At 41.5% G+C, this 24,812-nt stretch overlaps 1 protein-coding gene across 3 annotated transcripts in view; it reads right to left on the bottom strand.

Moving 5' to 3' along the window:
• The window catches only part of ARFIP1 (ARF interacting protein 1), a 189,036-nt gene that overhangs the window by 68,208 nt on the left and 96,016 nt on the right, over positions 1-24,812 (bottom strand). For 2 of the 3 annotated variants that reach the window (XM_077477052.1, XM_077477053.1), the window contains 3 exons: positions 20,931-21,023; positions 15,872-15,987; positions 112-333 (listed from right to left, as the gene is read on the bottom strand). In XM_077477052.1, the coding sequence (XP_077333178.1) occupies positions 112-333; positions 15,872-15,987; positions 20,931-21,023 (431 nt within the window). The remainder of the gene's footprint in view (positions 1-111; positions 334-15,871; positions 15,988-20,930; positions 21,024-24,812) is intronic. The other variant, XM_077477054.1, reaches the window with a different exon arrangement.

Below are 24,812 nucleotides of genomic sequence, written 5' to 3'. Positions count from 1 at the left end.
AGAGCACGAGAAAAAGCACAAACTTTATTTTCTCTAGTATTTATACAGAAAGTCTTAAGTGTAATAATTTCTTGTTAATTAAAAATGAATAAATACCATGCTTATACTTACATGCAACTCCAGAGACTTTAAACTAAGGTCAGCAAAGGCATCTCCCAGCTGCCTCTGGGTCTGCACCATCTGATAGAGCTGTGAGGAGAGCGTCTGTGCCAATTTCAGTATATGTTCATACTTCTTTTTATTGTCTCTCAGGATTTCTATTTGTGATTCTAGTTCCAGATCTACAGTTCTTGAGCCACGGCCTAGCCTCTCTGAGATGATCTGGCGTGTACACTGCATGGGGAAATATGTAGCATTAGTATACATACCTGTGATTAGACAAATACGACAAAATGTTTAATACACACGTTTTACACACAAACTGCAAAGTACATGTTGCGTATGCATTAAACAGTTACTTAGCATCAGATAGTTTAACGCATTTTTGCTAGCTCCAATTCAAACTTAGGGGTTTTCAGCTTGTTTCTTTTTGCCAGATTACACCTGACTATGCTGAATGTGCAAAGCCCCATTTGATCTAACTGTCCCTGTACGCACTTGTACGGTCAGTCACCATACGCTCAAAAAAAGTACACAAAAGGTTTTTGCTTTTTTTTTGGGCCCCATAGACTTCATTCGGAGTGCCTGTATATATGAGTAGCATGCACTTTTTGTGTATATAGAACACCTTTCCTCCTATAGATCATCAGCTTTCCTCCCCTTGCCCAGTCCAGAAAAAAAACATCAGAAGCTTGATACACATGCAAAAACAGTTCCCACAGACCTTGTAAAATGCATCAAAATCACTAGGAATATGCTTTTAAAATGCATTACAGGTACATTTAAAAAAAAAAAAAAAAATGAATAAACAGGAATCTTGGCTTCCAACGGCTTACTTCAGAACCCCTTTCTCATAAGCTTTTTCTCTTTTTTTTTTTAGATTATTTTTAGAGAGGGAGAGGGAGAGGGAGAGGGTACACTTTCAATAATAAAAACATTTACGTTTACATGGCACAAATAAATAATATATCTATATAAGTTTTAAAACAAACCCTCTTAACAACTAAAACATAAAACCAAGCCATGGCATGTTTATAGCATAGTTACCTTTGAGTCCCCTTTTTCCCACCATCCAAGAAACTCATGATGGGGAAAAAACAAATTAAAACAGAAAAAAAATTCAAAGTCAGAATTGTGTCCTCTAGGATGTGTCTGACATATATGGCATTCAAGGCATGAAAAAAGTAAAAATCTGTTGTCCTATGTTGTCTATCACAAAGAGACAACCTAGTATGGCCTTTTAAGATGCAGTGTCGATATCTATTCACTTAGATCAGGGGTCTCAAACTGGTGGCCCTCCAGCTGTTGCAAAACTACAAGTCCCATGAGACATTGCAAGGCTGACAGTTACAAGCATGACTCCCACAGGCAGAGGCATGACGGGACTTGTAGTTTTGCAACAGCTGGAGGGCCACCAGTTGGAGACCCCTGACTTAGATAGAACAAGAGAGGGGGAGAGTCAAGAAATTCTATCCAAGGGGTCCACACATCCCTAAACTTGGTGTGCTTATCATTCGCTAAAGCGATCAACTCTTCCATGGGCATGATATTCTTAATTTCCACTGGCCAGTCCCAAATTGATGGTATTGGGGAGGATTTCCAATATCTGGGGATCAGTGCTCTCCCTGCTATCAGAAGAAATCGTAATATTCCCATCTTAAAAGATTGGAAACATCCTAGAATCATGGATGGGAGTCTTCTTCTGGGTTCTCTGGCCATACTTTGCCCATGATCAAATGACTAAGCTGAAATACACTTGACCAAAATGGTTTTATTGATGGGCACAACCACCACACATGTAAATGTGCACCTCTTGACTCACCACATCTACAACATAGATCTGATGCAGCTATATTGATTTTTTTTTAATAAAGTTGGACAGTGATACCATCTGGTTACTACTTTGTAGTTTCTTTCCTGTGAATGGGAAGCTAAAGTGGATTTGAAAGCAAAGGTAAAAGCTTTATCCCCAATCCGCAGGAGGCAGGCTCTTGCCCAATTCTCACTCTCAGTCTCGAACGTAAAAGGGGAAATACGGAAATATGTGAAACAGTAGCGTACCATATATTTTCGATAAAACATCCGAACATTTGACGTCAGAAAGACAAAGCTCCTCAAACAGTCAGTTCCCCACAATGCCAATGCTTAGCCAGCCCTTCGTAAAAGTTACACAATTGGAAATATTGTAGCCAATGTCCACTATTGGAACGAGGGAGAGAACCAAGTTCTCCTAGAGGTTCCAGGCCCTCCCTATTTAATGCATGTCAGACGGTCGATAGACGAGATGGTTCCCAGCAAAGAAATTTGTTATCTGATTGACCGGGTAAAAACCCCCAGACTGCCCAATATCAGAGTAAGGATCCCAGACGTGAAGATATTCTATATTTTATAATGGCCTGGTCCCAGACATACAGGAAAGAGGTAAAAGCGTTAGCGGTGCTGTAGGCAGACGATCAATAGGCAGCAACTAAGGAAGGGAGGTTAGTGGCCCAGGTAATAGGTCTGACTCAAGACCCACTGCTTGACAGAACCATGATGAAACCAGTGTAAAACCCTAAGTATTGCAGCAGTATGATATAGTTCCAAGTGAGGCAAGCCTGTACTACCGTCGTCTCGCCTTCTCATTAAAAGGTAATATTTAAGTCTAGCTATAGATCTAGACCAAATATATTTAAGTAGAATATACAGCACTGAACAAAAAAAATTAGCGAGGTACCCGAATCAGAACAGTTTGAAATAGAAGATATAAATATATAATATAAGATATATAAAGTGGGAAATCCTTCCCAGCCAACAATGTCTCACAGGGTACCACGCATTACAGCTTTGCTGCATACTAGTCAAAAGTGGACATTAAATTTAGCTTGTATAGTTTATGAAGTTGCGATGGTATTTGCACTCCCAAATACTTGTGTTGTGCCCATTGAAATGGGAATATAATCAACAAGATGGTCTTGAGCACCTGCAGTTACAGAGATGTTTAAACAGTACGATTTTGTTGCATTCATTTTAAAGTTGCTCAGGGTACCGTATAGTTCCAACTCCTTTAAAAGTGAAGGAAAAGCTATTAATGGATTGGTGATAATGGCGCAAAATAACCTCAGCAAATAAACCGATTTTGTATTGGATATTAACAAGGTCCTCCTCATGGATTGATTTACTAGAGCGTAATGCATTTGCCAAATGCTCCATTGCAAGTATATAAAGATGCGGCGAGAGAGGACATCCTTGATGCATCCCATTGGATATATTGGAAAAAGAAGAAAGGTAACAGCGCTCATTGCAGGGACAACTCAATCCATACATCAGGTCCACTCACAGGTGCCAAGGCTCAATGTGTCCCAACACACTCCAATGCAACAGTAGTAAGAAGAGTCGGCAACACTGTAATCCTTGAAGTGTAGTTTATTGGTACATCAGAGTGACAGTTATAAAATTTAGTAGATTAGTAATTTTTCTTCACAAATTTTGTCCAAAATGTATACTACTACATATCTTTGGTAAAAATAAGTACAAATTGGTGGATATTATTTGGTCTGTGTGAAAGTTATAGTCCACAAGCTATGGTGCCAATATCTGAAAATTGATCACACCTGAAGTACTGAAGGGGAATCTTATTTCTTGAGACCCTAACATGCCATAAAAGTACAAATACCTCCCAAATGACCCCCTTCTGGAAAGAAGACATTCCAAGGTATTTAGTAAGAGGCATGATGAGTTTTTTGGACGTTGTTATTTTTCCCACAATTCTTTGCAAAATCAAGATTATTTTTTTTCGTTTTTTTTCCCTACACAATTGCCATATCAGATTATTTGTCACACACAGCATATGCATACCACAAATTACACCCCAAAACACATTCTGCTATTACTCCCAAGTACGGCGATACCACATGTGTGAGACTTTTACACAGCATGGCCACATACAGAGACCCAACATGCAGGGAGCGCCATCAGGCGTTCTGGAGCACCCAGGCCAATTCTGACATTTCTCTCCTACATGTGAAAATAATCATTTATTTCCTAGAAAATTACATAGAACCCCAAAGCATTATATCTTTTTTGTTTTTTTTGTTTTAGCAAAGACCCTAGAGAATACAATGGTGGTCATTGCAGCTTTTTATCTCGCACGGTATTTGCGCAGCAATTTTTCGAATGCGTTTAAAAAAAAAAAAAAAACAGTAACGTTAACACAATGTTTTTGCATAATAGGAAAGATGAAGTTACGCAGAGTAAATAGATAACTAACATGTCACCCTTCAAAATTGCACACGCTCGTGGAATGGCGCCAAATGTCGCTACTTAATCCCCATAGGCAACGATTTAATTTTTTTTACTGGTTACATGTTTTGAGTTACAGAGGAGGTCTAGGGCCAGAATTATTGCTCTCCCTCGAACGTTCGCAGCGATACCTCAAATGTGTGGTTTGAACACCGTTTTCATATGTGGGCCAATAAGGGGGGGGGGGGGGTCGTCCCCTCTCGCCTCCTGTAAGAACGATGAAGCAGCGGAATAGCCAATATGATCATTCTTATGGTATAGGGAAGCGCTGGCTGAAAAAGATGATATCTGAATGATGCCTGTAGCTACAGGCATCATTCAGATATCCCCGCACAAAGTCAAGGACGTCATATGACGGCCGGCGGGCGAGAAGTGGTTAAAATGCATTTTTTTTTTAACACAAAGTTGTACATTTCTACAATATTTCTAACACATAGCATGTACATACCAAAAATGACACCCCAAAATAGATTCTCCTACTCCTCCTGATTACAGAGATACCACATGTGTTAGACTTTCACATCTTGGTCACATACAGAGGCCGAGTACAGCCAAGCATGGCCGAGCATGACTGGGTATCACTGAGTATTGCAGGGTATCACCGAGTATTGCTGGGTAATGCAGGAAGGACTCCACTGTGGCCATTTTTTATTGAAAGCGCTTGATAAACTACATAAATGTGAATTTGTTACTATATCTTTTTAATACATTTTGAATGGAATTACGCTATATAGCCCCATTTTTCCATTCTATGTGTTCATCATTCTGAGTCGGGCCTCTATATGATTAGAGAAAACCTACTGTTACCATTTGTGTTTGGGAAAGACTGCTCTGACGGTTTTGGGCATTCCAGCACCTGTTTCGAGTTTCCACAGGTATTATATATATTCTCTTGGGTCAGATACATCCGGTAAGCCCGCATCTGCTGAGGTGGTGGTATCGGCACATGGGTGTTCGCATGTTAACCCTTTTAAGATCGGATGGTGTATCTGAAGTCTAACTATGCACGTGGGACTTGAATATTTTCTTTTATACAAAGACTTTATATTTATAATTTTTTCTTTCCCTTTTTCTTTTGTTTTATTTTTGGATAGATATATATATATATATATATATATATATATATATATATATATATATATATATATATATATATATATATATATATATAAGCACAAATCCATATGGAATTGGTTTATTAATATGTTTTGGTGTTTACTAACATAATTATTCACTATAGATATAACGAGAATCTATGCGGTTATACGCGTGGATGTTATATATTTTTCACAAAGTTTGCACAATAATTTCTTAGCGCTACACTTTTTTTTATAATTTGGGTATTGCAGAGTATTGCTGGGTATGGCTGGGTATCGCAGAGTATCACAGAGTATGGCTGGGTATTGCAGGGTATGGCAGTTTTTAGTATTAGCAGGGTATTGCAGGCTATTGCAGAGTATTGCTGGGTATTGGCTGGGTATTGGCTGGGTATTGGCTGGGTATTGCAGAGTATTGGCAGGGAACTTAAGAGTATTGGCAGGGCATTGCAGAGTTAATTGTCGGTGAGCAGCGCTGTGAGCACTGCAGATACAGCCCACAGCGCTGCTGACACCGATCTCTCCCCTCCACTGTACCGATCAGTACAGAGTGGGGAGGGAGGAACCAGCATTTACAAGTGATCGCTCTGCAATTTGACAGAGCGATCACGTGGTAAAACGGCCATGATGAGCAGCTGTTTACAGTGATCTGTGACACGCCGGGTCCTTTGGACCCAGCGGTCACGGATGCTCTCGAGTGCGCACCCCAGGGGGCGCACGAAAGCGGAATTCTGGGAGGACGTCATAGTACTTCCTCCCAGAGTTAAGCAACCGCCCTGTAGCCGTTATTCGTCTATGGGCCGGTTGTTAAGTGGTTAAGCTGCTTTTTCTGCAAGAGGTTCTGGATTTTTTTTCTGTACATGGACCCTTACTGTATATGCTATATACTTACTGTATGAAGGATGTACTGTAAGCCCTATGCAGTCTGATTTCCAAGACTCTTAGGCTCCATGCACACTGGCTTAAAAAAAAAAAAAAAAATACTTGCTTATACACGAGTTTTATGTTTTGCCTGTAGAAGCAGCTCAATGTTATCCTATGCGTCCATGCACATTATGGGCATATTTTGAGCTCAACGTTTAGAGGCTGGGGAAAAAAAAAATTCTGATTGGCGCTTACTGGCAGAATTTTTTTTTTTTTTTAAACTCTACTAAATGCATGCTTGCCTCAGGTTTGAAAGATACACACAGATCTGTATGTTTTTTTTCAGGATTTCCCTCAGATGAAACGGCTGTTGTAATTACTAAGGCAGTAAAACTGATCAAATCACCTGTGCAAAATAATGGAAATCCTGAAAACATGACCTGTAGGGGGGCGTTGAGAAACACTGTTCTAGTCTGCATCTCCCCAAGGTAATACATAAAACCTGATGCTGCTACTTCCTGTTTCTTATGCTGCTATGGTAACAATCACGTGACCTAGGGGGTATAAAAAGGACCTCATCTAATATGGCAGCCATAAACCCTGAATTAGAGGCCCGCATGTCCCGAACGCAAGCTCCTACCCGCTAACCCAGAAGTGACGCTGATCCCCGCCAGCGCTGGTGCCTAGTGTTTGCGCTCCACGACCACCAGAAACATGGTATCCAGGGGTGTTTCTAGGCCTGGGACCATCCACAGCATCTATCCCTCTGCCGGCTTTACAGCTGATGGGCTCTCCTCTCTGACGGCAACTAGCGGATGCTGAAATTATTACAATGCCCATCTATGAACAACTTTTGAGAGTGTATTGATATTTAAAATGTTATTAAAATTTACCCTTTACTGCACTTAGAAGGCGCCATTCCTCTTCGATTTGTCTTTCTCAGAGCACTTTTTACATTTCTACTCAGAACTGGCAGCCCACTATGGACAGTTTCTTTTTAATTATTTTAACTATTTTAATTATTTTACCTTATACTTCATAGACATTACTGATTGTAACAGCACATTGTAGTCATTAATACTATATGTTCATTCCCATTCCACACTATATTAGCATATTCAGAGTGCGCCGTACTATTTTTTTTTTTTTTTTTAATACATAAAACCTGGCCTGTTAGTGGGCCCTGAGGACAGGGCTGATGACCACTGAATTAGAGTATACCTGCGGAGCCTTGTGAATGATATTGCTCCTATGCGAGCTATACATAGTTTACTTACACTGTTACTGTATTATGTGAGGAAACTTCTTATCTTTGCCTGCAAAAGGGGCCCCAGATAATGGCCTCCCCTCCTATGTGAAAGGGGCTTATAGAAAAAAAGTTAGCCTACAAATATACCCAAACGTTTAACAAGTCTTTAATTAAAAAAAAATAATAAAAGGTAAAAATGTCCCACCACATACATCACTGTCAAACACGTTGTCCCGCAATGCAGGTTCACGTCAATTGTAATGAACATCTGCTGCAATGCTACCGTTTTCCTTGCAGCAAATTATATCTCAAGGTCCCTGTTGCTAAAATAAAGAGGAGAGGTCACCAAATACGGACCAATGGCCTCGCTCCTTCGTTTACCATTACCTGTCAGCTAGGAATCCTGGGCCGACAGCTGAATAAGCCAGGGCAAAAAATGAACAACAAGTTGTTGGGATGCCAGCTTCCTGACAACCAGTATCCCTGAGCAAGGAGCTATCACATTTAGCAGTGGTACTAATACCACTGTTAAATGTTGCACTTTCCATTGGAGCCCGAGGTCCAGTCTGTGATAAAATAAAGTGTACAAAATGCACTAAAAACCCAAAATAAAAAAATGAATGCATATTTGTTTAGTCAAATGCCTAGTTTTGAGATAAATACTGCATGAGTTTTTTTTCCAACACAAAAATTCATGCAGTATTTAACTCTAGAGAATAGTATACACAAGCCAAAATGTCAGGCAGTATCAGCCGGTTCAATAGAAACTGGCCAACATTTCGCCCATGTGTACTGCAGTCGGGTCCGACAGTAGCCGACCGACCATGACCAAAAAAGACCTGCTGATCGACTCCTGATCAGCGCTCTCAGCCAAGGGCGGGGGACCGTTCCCTGTCAGAACACAATAGAACAACAGGAGAGATTGTTGTACTAACGTTGGATAGTTAGTACAGCAGCTCAACATGAGCTGTCAGGTTTTTTTTCTTTCAGCCTTGCTGGTTAGAATAATAAAAAATAAAAAAACTACTAGTGTGTACTAGGCTTTAGTGAATTGACACCATATTTAACAAACCAAAAATCTTAAAGTGAATTACATCACTGCTTTTTATACTTTATGTGTAATGCAGATGTTGCAGGACAAAGTAGAACATTACTAATTCTGCAGAACGGCTGATTCAAAAATAAATGAACAGTTTCTCCCATGTACACAAGCGAGGTGGACAGAGGAATCCTGCCCACTGTGTTATTGTATTCTTACTGTGAGAAATTTTCCAACAAGCCCATGTGTGAGAAGGTGATCATTAGATCGACTTATTACAAACAGGAACGGCCATAGATGGATCGAAATTTAGCTGGTCCCTGCTTAAATGGCTGAATTTCGCACAATCTATGGCCAGCCTTAAGTTAGTACTAGAAGTACTGCTGGATAACAATCTTTCTATGGCTACTGTATGGAATCTTGCTGTGGAACAAACCAACCCAATACCAGTGTTTACTGCTGCAGATCTAGTGTCCCAGGTGCTGGCAGTTTCATCAAGACTCTGTCAGGATTCTTTTGTTAGTAATTAAATGTAGAAGATATGCAGTGTGCTCCCTAGAGTAAAGAACTGAATAAAACTGCTTATTAGAGCCATAGTGAGGAAGTTGTTCTTTGACTTTTCTCTGCAGTGCCTAATTAATCCAAAGAGTTATAACCTAAAGCAGACATTGTTTGCTGTTAACTTGTAAATGATTATCTAAGCCAACCATTTTACCAGAGGACCCATTGAAATGGACAGGCTAGGGAAACCCTGCTAAAAATAATTTTATCTACAACTCACATTACCTTATATGTAGATATAATAAATAAAAGTGGCAAGGGGGACAAGCCGAATGACAACTACATTTCAGGGAACCAAAAACACTGACTTTCACCTTGGCTAGAAAATGCCCTAGCCCTAATGAAGGGGTGTTTTTTGAACTGTCTCCCTGACTTTTATTGGAATAAGGCTGTAACTGGAAAGCTTAGCAGTGCTGTGGCATTTCAAGTTCAATTATTGCTACATTACACTACAAGCCAAGGAGACTATGGAGTTCCCCTGAGAAGTAGAAGCAGCCAGATTATTTACATAAATATCAATCCTTTAAGAGGGCAATACCTAAAGATGACCTTATGGGTCCAGTGCTATTTTTCCCACTTTCCTCAACTATAAAGGGGGAGCAGGCATTCCTAAGCAGACTGCATGCAGACCACTCAGGCAATGCCCACACATGATGCTGAGCCACTATTAAAGAAAGGGGGTGGGAAAGGGACAGTCTGACTGGAGAGGAAGAGGCTAAATAGTAGGACGTTCTCCAACTGGGAAATGAGGTGGACTTTATCAGACATACCGGAGGTTCTAATGCACACTGTAAAAACCTCACAAGTGTGCAATGAAATACGGGTAAGTAATTTTGGTACAGGAAATGAACACTAAACAAGAACAATAATAAAAGAACAAATGTTCTTTTACACTGTCAGTAGAGAAGGTCCCCAATACATTTGTGGTCAGTGGACAAGGGTGGTACCAGTACCTTATGGTGGTCAGAAGAGAAGGACTTACATTGGTGGACAGTGGAAATAATGCAGTGTTACAATGGTGTTTAGTGCATTGTCCCCTTACTTTTTTAAATGCAATGTAATGACTGTTGCATCATTTTGGGAGTCAGTAGAAAGAAAGACCCATTATATTTGGAGTCCATGCTCTTCTTCTAAATAAAATTTGCACTAGTGTAAACGCAGCCTTAATGCTACTTTTTGTTCCTGCAAAGTTTGCTCTTCAATTTTCATTTTACTTAAAAAAAGAAAAAAAAAAAAACACAGGTGTAAATGGACAATTTGGCATTGCTATCTTTTGATGGTGGCAGTGGTAGTTCCCCATTGAAATGAATTTCAAAGGGGAAACAACATCCTGATTTGAAACATTGGAAAAAGAGGTGGAACTTGCGATTGAAACAGTGTAAGCTGTCTATTTTATAAATTTACAAAATGCCTGCTCAGCAAGTCTTCCAACACATCATCTCAATCTGTGCATAAACTGCTTTCTTTTTGCTTTAAAAAAGAAAAACAAAGAAAAAAAAAAAAAATAGTCATACTCTAGATCGGCCTCTCAGCATCTCACTGGGAAGCTGAGCCAGCTGCCAGTCCAGGCATCTGGGTGGATCCCAATCCCATGGTCGGGATCTTTTCACAGCCTGGACTGGCACTGCAACAGCAGCAGAGCTGCACGTAAAAGGTTTTTTACCTTAATGCAGAGAAAGCATTAAGGTAAAAAACCTTGACCCTTTAAAACCACTTTAAATAGACCCTATGACCAGATATTTAACCTCCCTGGCGGTATGATTCAGTCTGGAATTAGGTGCTGAAAGCGGTACAATTATTTTACACGGAAATCTGGCTTTTTTTTGTAGTCCTGTAATTCTTAGGAATAACGCTCTTAAATCTGTTCAAACCAGAGTCTAGCAGATATCCAGGGTATGATAAAGTTTATAATATAATAAAGAATAATAAAAATTATTCAATAATGTAATCAAATCCAAAAACACTGAAAAATTTACACTTTTTGGTTGCTATGGACAATCTCCAAATTCCAGGCAGTAAAAAACAGTATTTATAATATAAAAGTGCATGCAGGGCACTGCACAGACCACTAGGGACAAAGGGGGTGTGTATTTTTTAATACAGCACTGTAATCTGTAAGATTACAGTGCTGTGTGTGTTTTGTGTGTTTTTACTTTTTTGAATTTGCCGCCGTTCTCCGCTCCCGTGCGCCGAAACGCCGCAGGGAACAGAGCTCGGCGGCATTCGGCACTGTGAATCGAGCGCAGGACGGCTCGATCACACAGCGCGGAGGACATCGCTGGATCCAGGGGACAAGGTGAGTAACTCTCCATGTGTCCTCCCTGCATCGAGCGAAGCGATCCCGAGTCTGGCTCGGGGTTACCTCTCCTATCAGTATATTCCTACCCCGAGCCAGACTCGGGATTACCGCTAGGGGGGTTAAACAACAATCTTCCCATAAGATAACGTGCTTTTTTAACATATTTTAGGCATGTTCTTTACCTGTAAAAGGCCTCCCTTGTGTAGACATCTAAAAGCCTGGTGACTGCTGCTGAGCATCATCATCTTGGATGTACTTTCAGCAGTCAAGTCGGGCATACATGGATCATAATTTGGCTTGTCCAACCTCCTCTTTATCAGAGAAATGTGGCCTTACAGACAGGTAGTTCTGGGGCAGGTGACATGGTTGCTCTGTAGCGACTACGTAGCACCTGACCACCCCTAACTGCCCTAGTCCCCGCCAGTTAAAAGCGCTAAATGTTTTTTATGACCCTGTCCCTCCTGTGAACTCGGTAATAGGTTTGATGTTGGTTCCCCTTTTCCCTCCCTCCCCTTTTCTTTTGTATCCCACTTCTATGTTGTATTATATGTTTATGCCCATGTTGGGCATTGTTTGAAAAGTAATAAAAATTTATATTTGAAAAAAAAAAAAAAAAAAAAAAGCGCTAAATGAAAAAAAAATGTATTGACTGTGCAGAGCAAATACGACCATCATGCTGTAGCAAAAAGGGGATCTAATCTGCTCTCTCTGCTGCTCCACCCATTGAAAGAATGCATTTTGGCTGTGGTAGGGCACTCTTTTTGTTTACTGTGTGCAGAAACAAAAAGGTATTCAAAACACATTTTAGTAAAACAGCTGTAGTTCGAGGTACAATGGAGGATCTACTTTAAAGGAGATTTTTTTCTTTTGGACATTGAAACTGGACTATAGCTTTAAGCGGTCAGTGAAACTAAAATGTGTCAGCAGAGAACAAAAGGCAATTACCATTTGATTGTAGCCTAAGGGCAGACAGTCAAATAAATAGAAAAGATTTTTGACCAGTATGCACTTTGTGAACCTATATATAACCTATATTTATGGCGGCAAGTAACGATTATTTTCATAATCGATTAGTTAGCCGATTAATGATTTGATTAATTGGATAATAACCTTAAAAAAAAAAAAGTGTGGTGTATAATTTAGTTTGCTGCGATTTGCTTTTTTTTAATGCTTTTTTGTTTGCCAATTTGTTATTGGGCAGATAAAAAAAAATGAAAATCGTTGGAAAAAAAACACACTACATGCTTTTTCTGCAGCTTCTCCATTGAAGTCTATGGAACCAAAAAAACTATTTGAATTGAAAAATGTCCTTGACCCTTTCCAAATAAGCAGCGGCTGAAAAAAGCATAGAGGTGAACGTGTCCCATAGGAAACCATGTCAAATGAACTGTAGTGCATTTCTGCAAAAAGCACCAAAAAACGCATAGATGGGAACCAGGCCTAAGACGTTTAGCAGCAGCAGCATGCTTTTTTTTTGTATCAACTGTCATCATGAGGTAAAAAACAAACGAAAAAAACAAACAAACTGGCCCTTTATAGTACAAAAAGAGCAGATAAATGCTACTATAAGGGGTTAATTTTTACTGTGCAACAGTGAAAGTAATGCCACGTACACACGATCAAACAATCTGGTGGAAAAGTCCAGCAGACTCAAGTCCGCCGGACAATCCGCCTGTGTGTAGGCTCCGGCGGACTTTTTTTTTTTTTACCCAAAAGTCCAGCGGACTAAGAAAGTAATTTTGCACACCAATCTGTCCGCCGGAATTGCATTTCAGCGGACAGTACGGCCGTGTGTGTGTCAGTCTGCCGTACTTTTGAAATGAACGGACTTTTCCCGCCCGGAGAAAAGTCCGCTCATTTTAAGCGCGGCTCCAAGTAGCCGGGGCCAGTGAAGGAGGCGTCGCTGGCCCCATCACCTGGTATGGACTTGAAGGGGAATCCCTACGCAGAAAAATCCCCCCCCCAGGTCCATGTCAGACCCTTATCCGAGCACGCTACCCGGCCAGCCAGGAAAGGGGGTGGGGACGAGCGAGCGCCCCCCCCTCCTGAGCCGTACCAGGCCGCGTGCCCTCAGCATGGGGGTGCCTTGGGGAAGGGGGGGCCGCGCTGACGCCCCCACCCCAAAGCACCTTGTCCCCACGTTGATGAGGACAAGTGCCTCTTCACGGCAACCCTGGCCGTTGATTGTCGGGGTCTATCGGCATCCGGTGATGTCCCTATATAAGTCGCCGCACGCCCTGTCATGGTGACCGGAGACAGCGACGAGGCAACATCTCCAGAAGAGAAGAACAGAAGACAGTGACAGCGGTGACAGAAGACCGGGCCACCGCTTGTAAAAGAGCTAGAAGAAGGCGCGGTGGCCCGGCAAGAAGAACCAAAGAGGGGGACAAGACCCCCGAAGTCGGAAGAAGAGGGCGGTGGCGGCGAAGAAGAAAGCCGGGCTCCTCCGCTAGTAAAAGAGCAGAAGATAGCGGAGGAGTCCGGCGAGAAGTCCCCCGAAGACGGAAGACCACCCCCCGGAGCTGTGCAATAAACTATTTTAACCCTTGTGTGTTGTGTTTTTTTTTTTTTCACAGGTGAATGGGTAGGTATTGTACCCCATACTCATTCACATAGGGTGGGGGGCTAGTATCCAGGGGCCCCCTTATTAAAGGGGGCTCACAGATTCCGATAAGCCCCCCGCCCACAGACCCTGACAACCAGGGTTGTCGGGAAGAGGCCCTTGTCCTCATCAACATGGGGACAAGGTGCTTTGGGGTGGGGGGGGCAGCGCGCCCCCCCCCCCTTCCCCAAGGCACCCACCATGTTGAGGGCATGTTGCGGCCTGGTACGGCTCAGGAGGGGGGGTCTGATATGGATCTGGGGGGGACCCCCATGCCGATTTTTCGGCGTAGGGATTCCCCTTTAAGTCCATACCAGGTGACGGGACCAGCGAGGCTTACTTCGTTGGTCCCAGCTACCTGGAGCCACGCTCAAAATGAGCGGACTTTCCTCCGTGTGTGTGGGCGAGTCCGTTCATTTCAGAAGTACGGCGGACTTAGTATGCCGTACTAAGTCCGCCGCAAAAGTACAGTGTGTTGGCAGGTAGCTCGTTCGGAAAGTCCGGCAGACAGTCTGGTGGAAAGTCCGCCAGACTAAGTCCGCTGGATAGTCTGCTACGTCTGTACGAGGCATAATAATATATATTACTTATCTCATATATATAAAATAATAAATACACCCAGAAGTAGGATATATGGGCATTCTAAATAGGAGTCAGGCATTAAGCTATATGAAGGGGGGAAGGGAGATCCCTATAAATCTTTCATAATAAACTAGCACTAAAAAGGTGAGACTTTTTTTCATGGATACGATCATTTTAAATATAATCCACAATACTGGTAAAAAGTCTACTTTAAATTTAATTGTAATGCCTTATATTATCTCCAGTCTATCAGCCTCCACCCTCTCTGTGTTCAGACGCTAATCTTCCCTGCACACAGTCTTGAAACAATTTTTTTTTTTAAACAAACATGTCATATACTTGGCTGCTCTGTAAGGCCCCATGTACACGGGATGCTGCTGAACGTACGTTCAGAGGCAGCTGGACGCTTTTTTCAACTGCCCCAAACTCAATGTTATCCTATGTGACCATGTATACAGTCTCGTTTATTGACGTTTAGGCAGTTACGTTTAACAGCGTTTCATCGAAAGCAAAAAAATGGGTTTAGACGCCGAAGTTTCCAACACCAAACACGGCTAAACGCGTTAACCGTGTTTAATTTACAAGCGTTTTTTGTTTTTTCCCCCCACTTTAAACATCTTCTTTTTTTTTAGAAACGCTTCTAAATGCAAATGCAGTAAAACTCCCCTAAACACAGCATGTAAACGCTGCAAAACAGACGTTTTAAATGTGGGTTACCATTTGTCAAGTTAAATCGTTAAGGAGAGGTTGTAAAAACGTTCTGTGTACATGAAGCCTAATTGTTTTGCACAGAGCAGCCCTGATTCTCCTCTTTTGGGGCCCCCCCACCGACGCTTCTGGCTCTTCCTACCCTCGGAGTGCCCCATTAGCAAGCTGCAAAGTATAGTATAGAGTGCCCCTATAGCAAGGTAAAATAAAACTTTGCACCACTTACTTCTTGCCCAGGACTACATGTCCCATGAGGCATTGCTCACACTTTTACAAGTTCTCAGGCACTTACTGACATGTATAGATGGTGTACTGAGCTGTATGTGCTGCACTGCATTTCCTGATATGTAAAACAAATAATGCATTCTGTATGCAGGCCAACTAATCGATTATAAAAATAGTTGAAAACAATTTTCATAATTGATTAGTTGTCGATTAATCGATTAGTTGTTTTGGCCCTACCTAGTTTACACTAATGTCCAATACGCACCTTGTAGGTGTTTAAACTCCATCTTCTTACAAGCTCAAGTTTTTCAATGGCCGTACTCCTTGGTTCTTCCGAAAGGACAACAGGGCCACTTCTCTGTTGTGCACTTTGTCGCTCACCTACAGAAACAAAAACAAAATGTAACTTTGTTATGCAAAACAAAATAAGCAAACATCTTTCAATGACTTCCAGTAATATTTATTTGCAACAATAGCATTGTGCTACAGGGAAAGATACGTGGAAGACAATTATCCATAGAACAGCCAATAAGAGAAATGAATAGGCAAGCAATAATTAAGCATCAAGTCTAACATATTACTACTGATGTACACTGGCAGTATTTTCTAAAACAACATCACCCTGGTTATTCCATGCACAAATATCTAGCAAATACTCTGTAAGCTGAAAATAAGAGAAGCTCAAAAAAGATCTTACTAGCATGAACTGAAATTTTAGTGGATGCTCTGTGACTTCATGACTAACAGCCACCTGAACTGCTTTAAAGGAAAACTTTTCTTCAACAAACATCTCTATACTTCTTACCTGAACCTTCTCAGGTCCCCTCCTCTCTGTCAAGTGCCCTCATGGGAAACCCACTTCCCATGGGGGCACTTGTGCATGCCCCCTCCCGAGCCCTGCTGTTGCATCCATTGACACAAACAGCGGGACTCGGCACTGGCTTTGATTGACCAATGACTCCTGCTTCCCCTGCAAAGCCAGTGAGACCTGGAAGTGAGGGGAGAGAAGAGATGCAGGTGTGCACAGCGCTAGGTAAGGGGGTGAGGGGCCAAAACCAATGCCTAAATATTTTTTACCTTAATGTAAGGAATGCATTAATGTAAAACATGTTTAAGCTTTACAACCACTTTAAAGCCAAGTTTTCTTTTGTGGTGAAATTCTCAGCACATAAAATAAACAATGAAATATCAACTGCCACAGTTTCTGTATTTAAAAACATACGTGAAACCTACATCGTAACAAAACTGCATATGAAAAGCTAATACAGGTTGCAATTCATGAAAAAGTAAAAAAAAAAAAAAAAAAAAAAAAGCATCAATGCATAGACGGCGGGACATACAGCTTGCTTGTTTTTGCAGTGACCATGCTTTGCTATGCAAGACCATAGAAAACAATGGATTCATTTGTTAGTGCCAAGTGAAAATGCTTGCTTTTTGGAGACATATTGTCTAAAACTAGTCTGGGATTTGAGGACTGGAAGAATGCCTAGGAAATAGTGTAAACAGAGAACCATAAGGCCTCATGCACATGGGGCAACTCTCTGAACACCAGATTGGGCAGGAAAATGCTGCTTAAAAAACACCCTAAAAGTCACGTATTGCACCTTCATTTAGGCGTGTCTACATTTTGGGCATTGAGGCATAAGATTGACCAGAATAAATAATTCTGGGCACTGGCATGCATTTAAGCTCAAACTCTAGATGTATTTCACAAAAACTGTTCAGATGGGTATTAGTCACTGAATTAGACAATCCCAGGATCAATAAAAAAAAATGACAACACTGTCAAATGAGCGACTTCTGCCAAACAGGGATGGCCGCTCACTAATGGAAATCTGGCTGCTCACAATCCACCATGCCTGCACAATTTAAGAATTCATTTGGGACTCTGAGGGGGTTCATCCTGGATAATATATTTTTTTCAACTGCACTGTACTCGTAACTTTATTTCACTATTCATGCTTCTTGACCCATCTGCTTTGGCCCCTGCGTGGGCAAACTGTTTGTGATTTATCTTTAAAATGAATAAAGATAATTGAAAAAAAAAAAAGAAAAAAAAAAAAAAAAAAAAAAAAATCGGGCTCGTCTCCTCTGAACTGGCTAAATTTCCATAAGTCTAAGGACAGCTAGACCTAATCTCTGAAAGCTGTGAACCAAAAGAACCAAGTCAACGGTATGGTCTATGGGTTCCCTGCAGTTGATCTTTTCCCCATTAATAAATGACCATGTCTTGTTTTGCATCGTTTTTTTTTTTTGTGTGGGAGTGCCAGAGGAATTTGGGGTTAAGGGGCAGTGCAGATTCCTTTTTAGCAAGTAGCACAGTAGTGACTATATTACCAAAGAAACTCCAGTGCTATAGGCATAGGAATTCCTTGCATACTAACAAGTGCACTGGGCTTTTAATGAGGGAATTCTAGGGGGAAAAAAAAAAAGGGTACCACTGAGTACTACTTAGGAACAATTAACATTTCTAGATGTATCCTATAACTAGTAATCATCTAAAGTTATTTTGCTGTATCTTGTGATGTCTGGATTTTGTCCATGCAGACTTGTGACATTACTAAAAGAACCACTTAAGGAAGGGGTGCTCAACCTTTGAAGAGCAAGGGTCACTTAAGTGTTCTTTTAACTGGTCGCAGGCTACAATGAAATGAATAGTTTCAGTGGTTGCAGGAAGAAAATGAAGAGGAATGGTTCCTGTATATGGCGCCCTTCCGTCCAAGTGTAAAATCGAATGTGACAGGGAGGTGACATGAGTGCCATAATCTGTGACACTGCACCACTGGAGGGCTTTGCCCATAATGTGCCAGTATGTGGTGCATACTAGCAGATTATGACTAAAACCTTCAAAGGGGCTAATTTTGTTTTCTTTTTTGTTGCGGTTTACTACCGCTTTAAGGGCTCTTGCACATGGGAGTAAAAAAAAAAAAAAAAAAAGGATTCCACAGCGTCTTGGGTGGGATGGGATCTCCAACCCTGTGTCCATATTTTGCAGATGACCAGCAGGGTGTGTGCTCATCAGCCCTTATAATGAGTTTATGGGAATACCTCAGGGCTCCCAGTTGGAGACTGCTCCACACCAAGAGACAGGAGGTCTCCAGGAGGCAACCAAAACATGTGTGACTGCAAGAGGCAGTGAAATGGCCTGAAGGCTAAGGCTGGAGCGGAACTGTGAGCGCTCAAGTAAAGCTGTCCACAGTGAAGGATGCAGTGGTCTGTGTGACCAGGATAAAAAGAAGTACTGCTACAGAAAGCCAGGTGGGATAACTTTTTCTGTTGTGTGTACTTGCTGGAGAAGAATCCCTACGTGGGAAACCATTATGTTACGGACTTTTAGTTTCCTTTTTAATAAAAATGGGCTACCACACCCTAAAATACAGTTCCCGACTGGTTTGAATCACTTGCAAAAGCATCTACTACGAGATCTAAACAACCCCCAACTTTACAACGCTTACACAACTTTATGCAAGGTCTCTATTGAACATTTTACTCAGGATCTTTTGGTCAATAAGATCCTGAGTATAAACATTAGTAAATGCTAACATATGTGTGCAACTGGGCAAAAAGTGCAAGCTATAGGGTGATATTTACTAAAACTGGAACACTCAGAATCTGGTGCAGCTCTGCATGGTATCCAATCAGCTTGTAACATCAGCTAGTTTAATTACGCTTCGACAATAAAACCTGGAAGCAGATTGGTTTAGTTGCAGAGGTGGACCAGATTTTACATTCTCCAGTTTTAACCAATCAACCGCATAGAGTCTGACCATGATCCTGACTTTAATACTAATGAGCTGCAATATGGTGAAAGAACCATTATTTGAGCAGAATTGGCATGGACAGCCTCCATACTTTATTAGCAAACCATCATCTGGTTGCCTGAATAACTTTCAGAACTGATCACACAACAGGAAGGGGGGGGTTCTCTACTTTTCTTCCACCATCAGCAGTCTAGCGTGGGTGGGAGATAGCAGGCAGAACAAGTGCCCACTGAGAACTTACCACCGCAGCAGCACCAGCACCTGCTGGAGAATGAGGACAGGTCTCCTTGTCATGTGGCATCACATGACTGGACAGGGAAGAAGCGGCTTTTATTTCTGGGCAGGTGCTGTGCTGAGGTTGTCTGAATTAACAGCAGAGTTCCACTTAAAAAAAATAATAATAATAATAATAAATAAAAGTCAGCAGCTACAAATTCTGAAGCTTTGTGGTTCTACAAAGTAATGACTTAGGGGGGCTGAATACAAATGCACGCCACACTTTTCACATATTTATTTGTAAAAAAAAAAAAAAAAAAAAAAAAAATGTAAAACCATTTATCATTTTCCTTTTACTGCACAATTATGTGTCACTTTGTGTTGGTCTATCACATAAAATCCCATTGAAATACATTTACGTTTTTAGTTGTAACATGACAATGTGGAAAATTTCAAGGTGTATGAATACTTTTTCAAGGCACTGTAAATGAACAGGGCTGTGATGCCATTGCAGTGGTTGCATTTGGATGTCAAAACAGGCAGCGAGAAGGCCACATAACATCTCTACCATCTATTCCACCTGTCAAATACCCTCTGAAATGTGATCCACCACAGATCACCCTTTAGAGGGCTTGTGCTAGTGAAACCTAGCCCTCAGAGCCACACAGGGTTTCTTAGTTAGATGTACCCCACAACACCTCGAAAGTCCCAGCTCCCTTCATACCACTACCAAATCAGTCGTCCTCAAACAGACACCACTGATGCAGAGGAATTTTCCCTTCCAGTGAGACTACCCATGCAGGGGCTTTAGCATCTTTCCCCTGAACACTGAATTACCTTGTTACATGCCAAGTACAATGTAAGAGCTATTGTTTCAAAAGTAATCCTCACGTATGGTGACAATCAATCCACTTACATGCAATGTGATTTGTGCTAAGAAGTTTGAAGGGAGAAAGAACATTTTGAAAATGTTGCAGAGCGGTGTTGTACAGTAACCCATATACACATCACAGAGCATCTTCAGCAGCTTAGGGCACTTATGATGAGAATAGATTGACTAGCTGCTACTGATTACTGCACAACATTGCACTTTGCCAAAACAAGTGCTTTGTCAGACCCTTCAGATAAACATATAGTGTGCACATTTTTAATACAGGGTGATGTTGTTTTTGAACAAGGAGAAAGGTTAACGTGTTTTTGAGTTAATTGGCACATGATTAATTCTCAGCAGGGCAGGAATAAAGCACACTCCTATGATTCAGAGATAATCAGGAAATAATAAGGAAAAAATAAAGAGGTTAGTGCAGCACCAGCAGTTCCTGGGGAGTTATCCAGCATCTGCAATACCTGACGGAGCAATTAAATCATCTCCTTGTCCAGCCAGTCTGCTAGCTGCTGTGCTGCTAGGGGAAATTACTGGAGACCTGGGCGTGAAGGAACCTAAGAAGAGTATACATTGCACAAAAATTACAATATGCATACAAACACTAGTAAACTATTAGGGGATAGAGTTAGACCAGAAGATTATAGAAGAAACAGACACTTCAGCTGAATACGCCAACAAAGGATATATTTTCATTAGAGTTGTAGGATGAGGTGTAAGCTCCAGGTGACCAAACAAATGTTACATTTATTGACACAACTATTGCAGGGATGGTACACTTGGATTAAGATGCCTCTTCACCTGAACACCATGGTTAGGGGTGAGCTCATGCGTGTTCGCATGGACCACGTGCAGAGCCCGCCAGGAAGTTGGAGCAGCACTGAGACATTGCCCGATCTCTGCAGCCACACATCGGGGCAATGTCTCACTGCCTGTGATTAGCACAGCGCTGACTTCCTGATGGGCTCTGCAAGTGGTCCATGCGAACACGCCTGAGCTCATCCCTAACCATGGTGTTTGGCAGTTGCTCCAATACACATTGAAGAAAATGCATATCAGAAACGCTCTGTTTCAGGAGGCAGGTTACACAATCAAAAATCCAACACACATTTTATAGAAGCATGGAAAATGTGCTGTTGATATTTGGTTTGGTAAGTGGTTCTAAAGAAGGATTTTTATCTTAATGCATTCCATGCATTAAGATAAAAAAAAACTCCAGTGTGCATCAGCCCTCATAATACTTATCTGAGCCCCCTCTCAATCCAGTGATGGTGCACTGTTCAGTACTTTCCCTCCTCATTGGCTGAGACAGCAGCAGGCACCATTGGACACACAGAATGGTCCAGAATGGTGTTCACTGAATAGACGCACAGAGCAGCAGCTCGGATGCCCCCATAGCAAGCTACTTGCTATGGGGGCATTTGGTGGGAGGGAGGAGCCAGGCGTACCTGTGAGGGACCCGAGAAGAGGAGGATCTGGGCTGCTCTGTACAAAACCATTACACCGATCAGGTAAGTAGAACAGTTTGTTATTTTAAAACAAAATGCTCACTTACAACCTAGGCTCACTTATAAGGCATTTCAGCTACCTGCAACCTGAGGTAAAATCAGCATGTACAAAGATTTACATTAAAGAAAACCAAACTAAAACATGACTGCTGCCACTGCCAATCTCATTTAAAAAAAAATGCTGGTTGCCTGGCAGTTATATTTGTCTACTGACTTCAATAGCATCTGAGGTACTGAGCTGCAACAAGTATGCAGTCAAGGGAAATCATAAGTCTTTATGTGCATAATTGTTTCGAGTTACGAACTCAAACATATTGAAGCCAAAAAGTCAGTATGATACAAACAAATAAGAACACAGCTCTATGCATCTCTTTACATATTTATTGTACATTAGCATTGCCCCTGCCTTCAAGAAGCTTCCAATCTAAGAGATCTAAGAGATCGCCCAACGCCCGAGACATGCAGTTCTGGGAACTGGGCAGGTGTTTGCATTTTCTTGTTTATATCTGGCCCTGCTGCGGGTGAGCAGCAGGGTTTACTTTATGCAGTGCGATGTTCATTCCAGTTTTCAGTGCGTTTGTCAAAGGTAGCTGCTCAGCGTTTCAGATAAGATTCAGGGTTGAGATTGTGAATACCCTTTTGTTCAATGCGAATTTAGTGCTGGCATTTTCAGTCGGCCTTCAGATGCTAGAAAAGCCTTCCAATCACTTCTATGCAAATCTGTCTTCTAGTTACCTCTATGCAAAACTGGCTATGAATCGCATCCGACGTGAACAGTTATCTCAGAATCCCACTATACTCTATGCTGTGTGCATTTGGAGGGCAACTCCCTCTCTTTATTAAATCAGATCAATAAAACGCACCGCATAGATGTGAACATTCTTCATAGAAAACAATGGATTTTAAGATGCCATGCGAATATATGCCTTATAGATCTCATCTGATCCACATCAATGTGAACCAGGACTAAGGCTCCATTCACACCTGGGTGTTTAGGGATCTCCGAATGACCTACAATCGCACAACACAGGTTCAGGCGATATCACTTTCAATGGAACCTAAAACGCAGGGCGGTTTTGCCATTTAAATAGCATAGCATGAAGCTTGTCACTTAAAGCGGGAGTAAATCCAGTTTCAAAAAACACTTACATTCCTGGCATGCCGGAAATGCTAACTTTCACATTGGCTGTGCTCTCAACCAAACTTTCAAACCATCCAATGGCCGGTGTCATAACTGATCACATGAGCAGCATTATGGCAGTTGAAGAATTATTAGAGGCCAAGATGGCAGCTTCCTTGACCGAAAACGATAGGAGGGTTTACTTCTACTTTAAAAAGGAGCAGGAGCTTCTTTCAGATGACAAGCTTCACATGATGCTGCCGTTCAACAAATCACGCGTCAAAACCGCAGTGTGTTTTAGGTTTTGAGAATGCAGACAGAATCGCATGTGTGAATGTAGCTTTATGGATAGGATACCAGCGTTTGAGTACTTCCATGTGCGAGGATAACCTGAAGGAACTAAGTTTTATTTTTTTCTCATTGGGGCCGGTGCCTCATTCACTCTAGACATTGAGAACCTGACATACCCCCTTCCTGACGAGCACCCAATTTGTGCTTGTCACACTGCAAGGTTTCACCCTTCCCTACTAGTCCCTGGGTGCGATGCTGGAGAAAGGCAGAGAGGTGAGTGAGTAGGAGATAAACAGCACAATGTTAAAACCTTATTTAAATAGGATTTTGGGTAAAATTATTTTTCTTTTATCAGGACAAGTAGATTGGGATCCAGATTTAGTCCCTTGGACAAGTAGTTTTTTTAAACTGTCTAAGTGTGGAAGGAAACCAGAGTACCCAGAGGAAATCCACACAGGCACAGGGCGAACATTCAAACTCTGCTAATAAGTAAACTAGTGCATGCACACATATGACGTAATGCTCTGAACGCACATTACCCACACTCAGGACATGTAGTGCTGGGCACAAGAAATACATGACACTTTTACACGGGCGAATGTGCCCATGAGCAAGAAGCCTTATTGGACCCTTCCTTACACCACCAATTTAAAAAAAAAAAGGACTGAAATTTAAATTTATGAAGATAGCCAAGTGCTGCGACTTCTGCTCAGTTCTGGAAGCTTCTCTTCAACCATCACAGTCAGGCAATGACTTGTGTGAGCATTCAATGACCAATGTTCCACTCTTAGCGCTGCAATTGAAAAATGGCTAGTCCCCAGTGCCAAACTGAAGGGGTTCAGCCAAAGTCAAACACACAAAGAGACCTCATAAAAGCTTTTTCCATTAACTTTACATCCAGCAATATATGTACATTCATATTCAGTGTCTTTTACTGGCCTATTCATGCAAAATAATAAAGCATAAGCCTAAATCCTTCCATTTTAATCCAGCTTTAATGCAGTGAAAGAAAGACCTGATTTAAACTAAATCTGTTAAATAACACTAGATGTACTTTTTACCTAAACAGACATAAATGTGATCACGCTAATGATATCCCTGTCCTAAGCCCACTTGTTTGTTAAACCAATAATGATTAAATTGTTTCAAATATTTACAGAGAACTTCAGAGCAGAACAAATAACATTAAATGCTCGGTTTATTCCGTTTATTCTATGGAAAAAGTATTGCGCCAGGTAACGTGCAGCAAGTGATTTATCTGGGATGAAGTGGAATATAATCCACGTGGGCTGCCAGACTAAAAGCAGAGGCAAGCTCTTAGTCACTAGAAACAAGAAGGGACGGGCACCTCCAAGTACAGTATCCTCCAAGTAATTTATTATAAAAGCATGTCATTATCCCCTCACTTGGTGCAATATAGGTTCAGG

The sequence above is a fragment of the Lithobates pipiens genome, unplaced genomic scaffold, assembly GCF_037356315.1.
Source record: "Lithobates pipiens isolate NorthernLeopardFrog02 unplaced genomic scaffold, aLitPip1_a1.2 Scaffold_13, whole genome shotgun sequence".
Taxonomy (NCBI): Eukaryota; Metazoa; Chordata; class Amphibia; order Anura; family Ranidae; genus Lithobates; species Lithobates pipiens.
The sequence above is the reverse complement of the archived record's forward strand: the minus strand, read 5'-3'. Positions and strand labels throughout refer to the sequence as shown.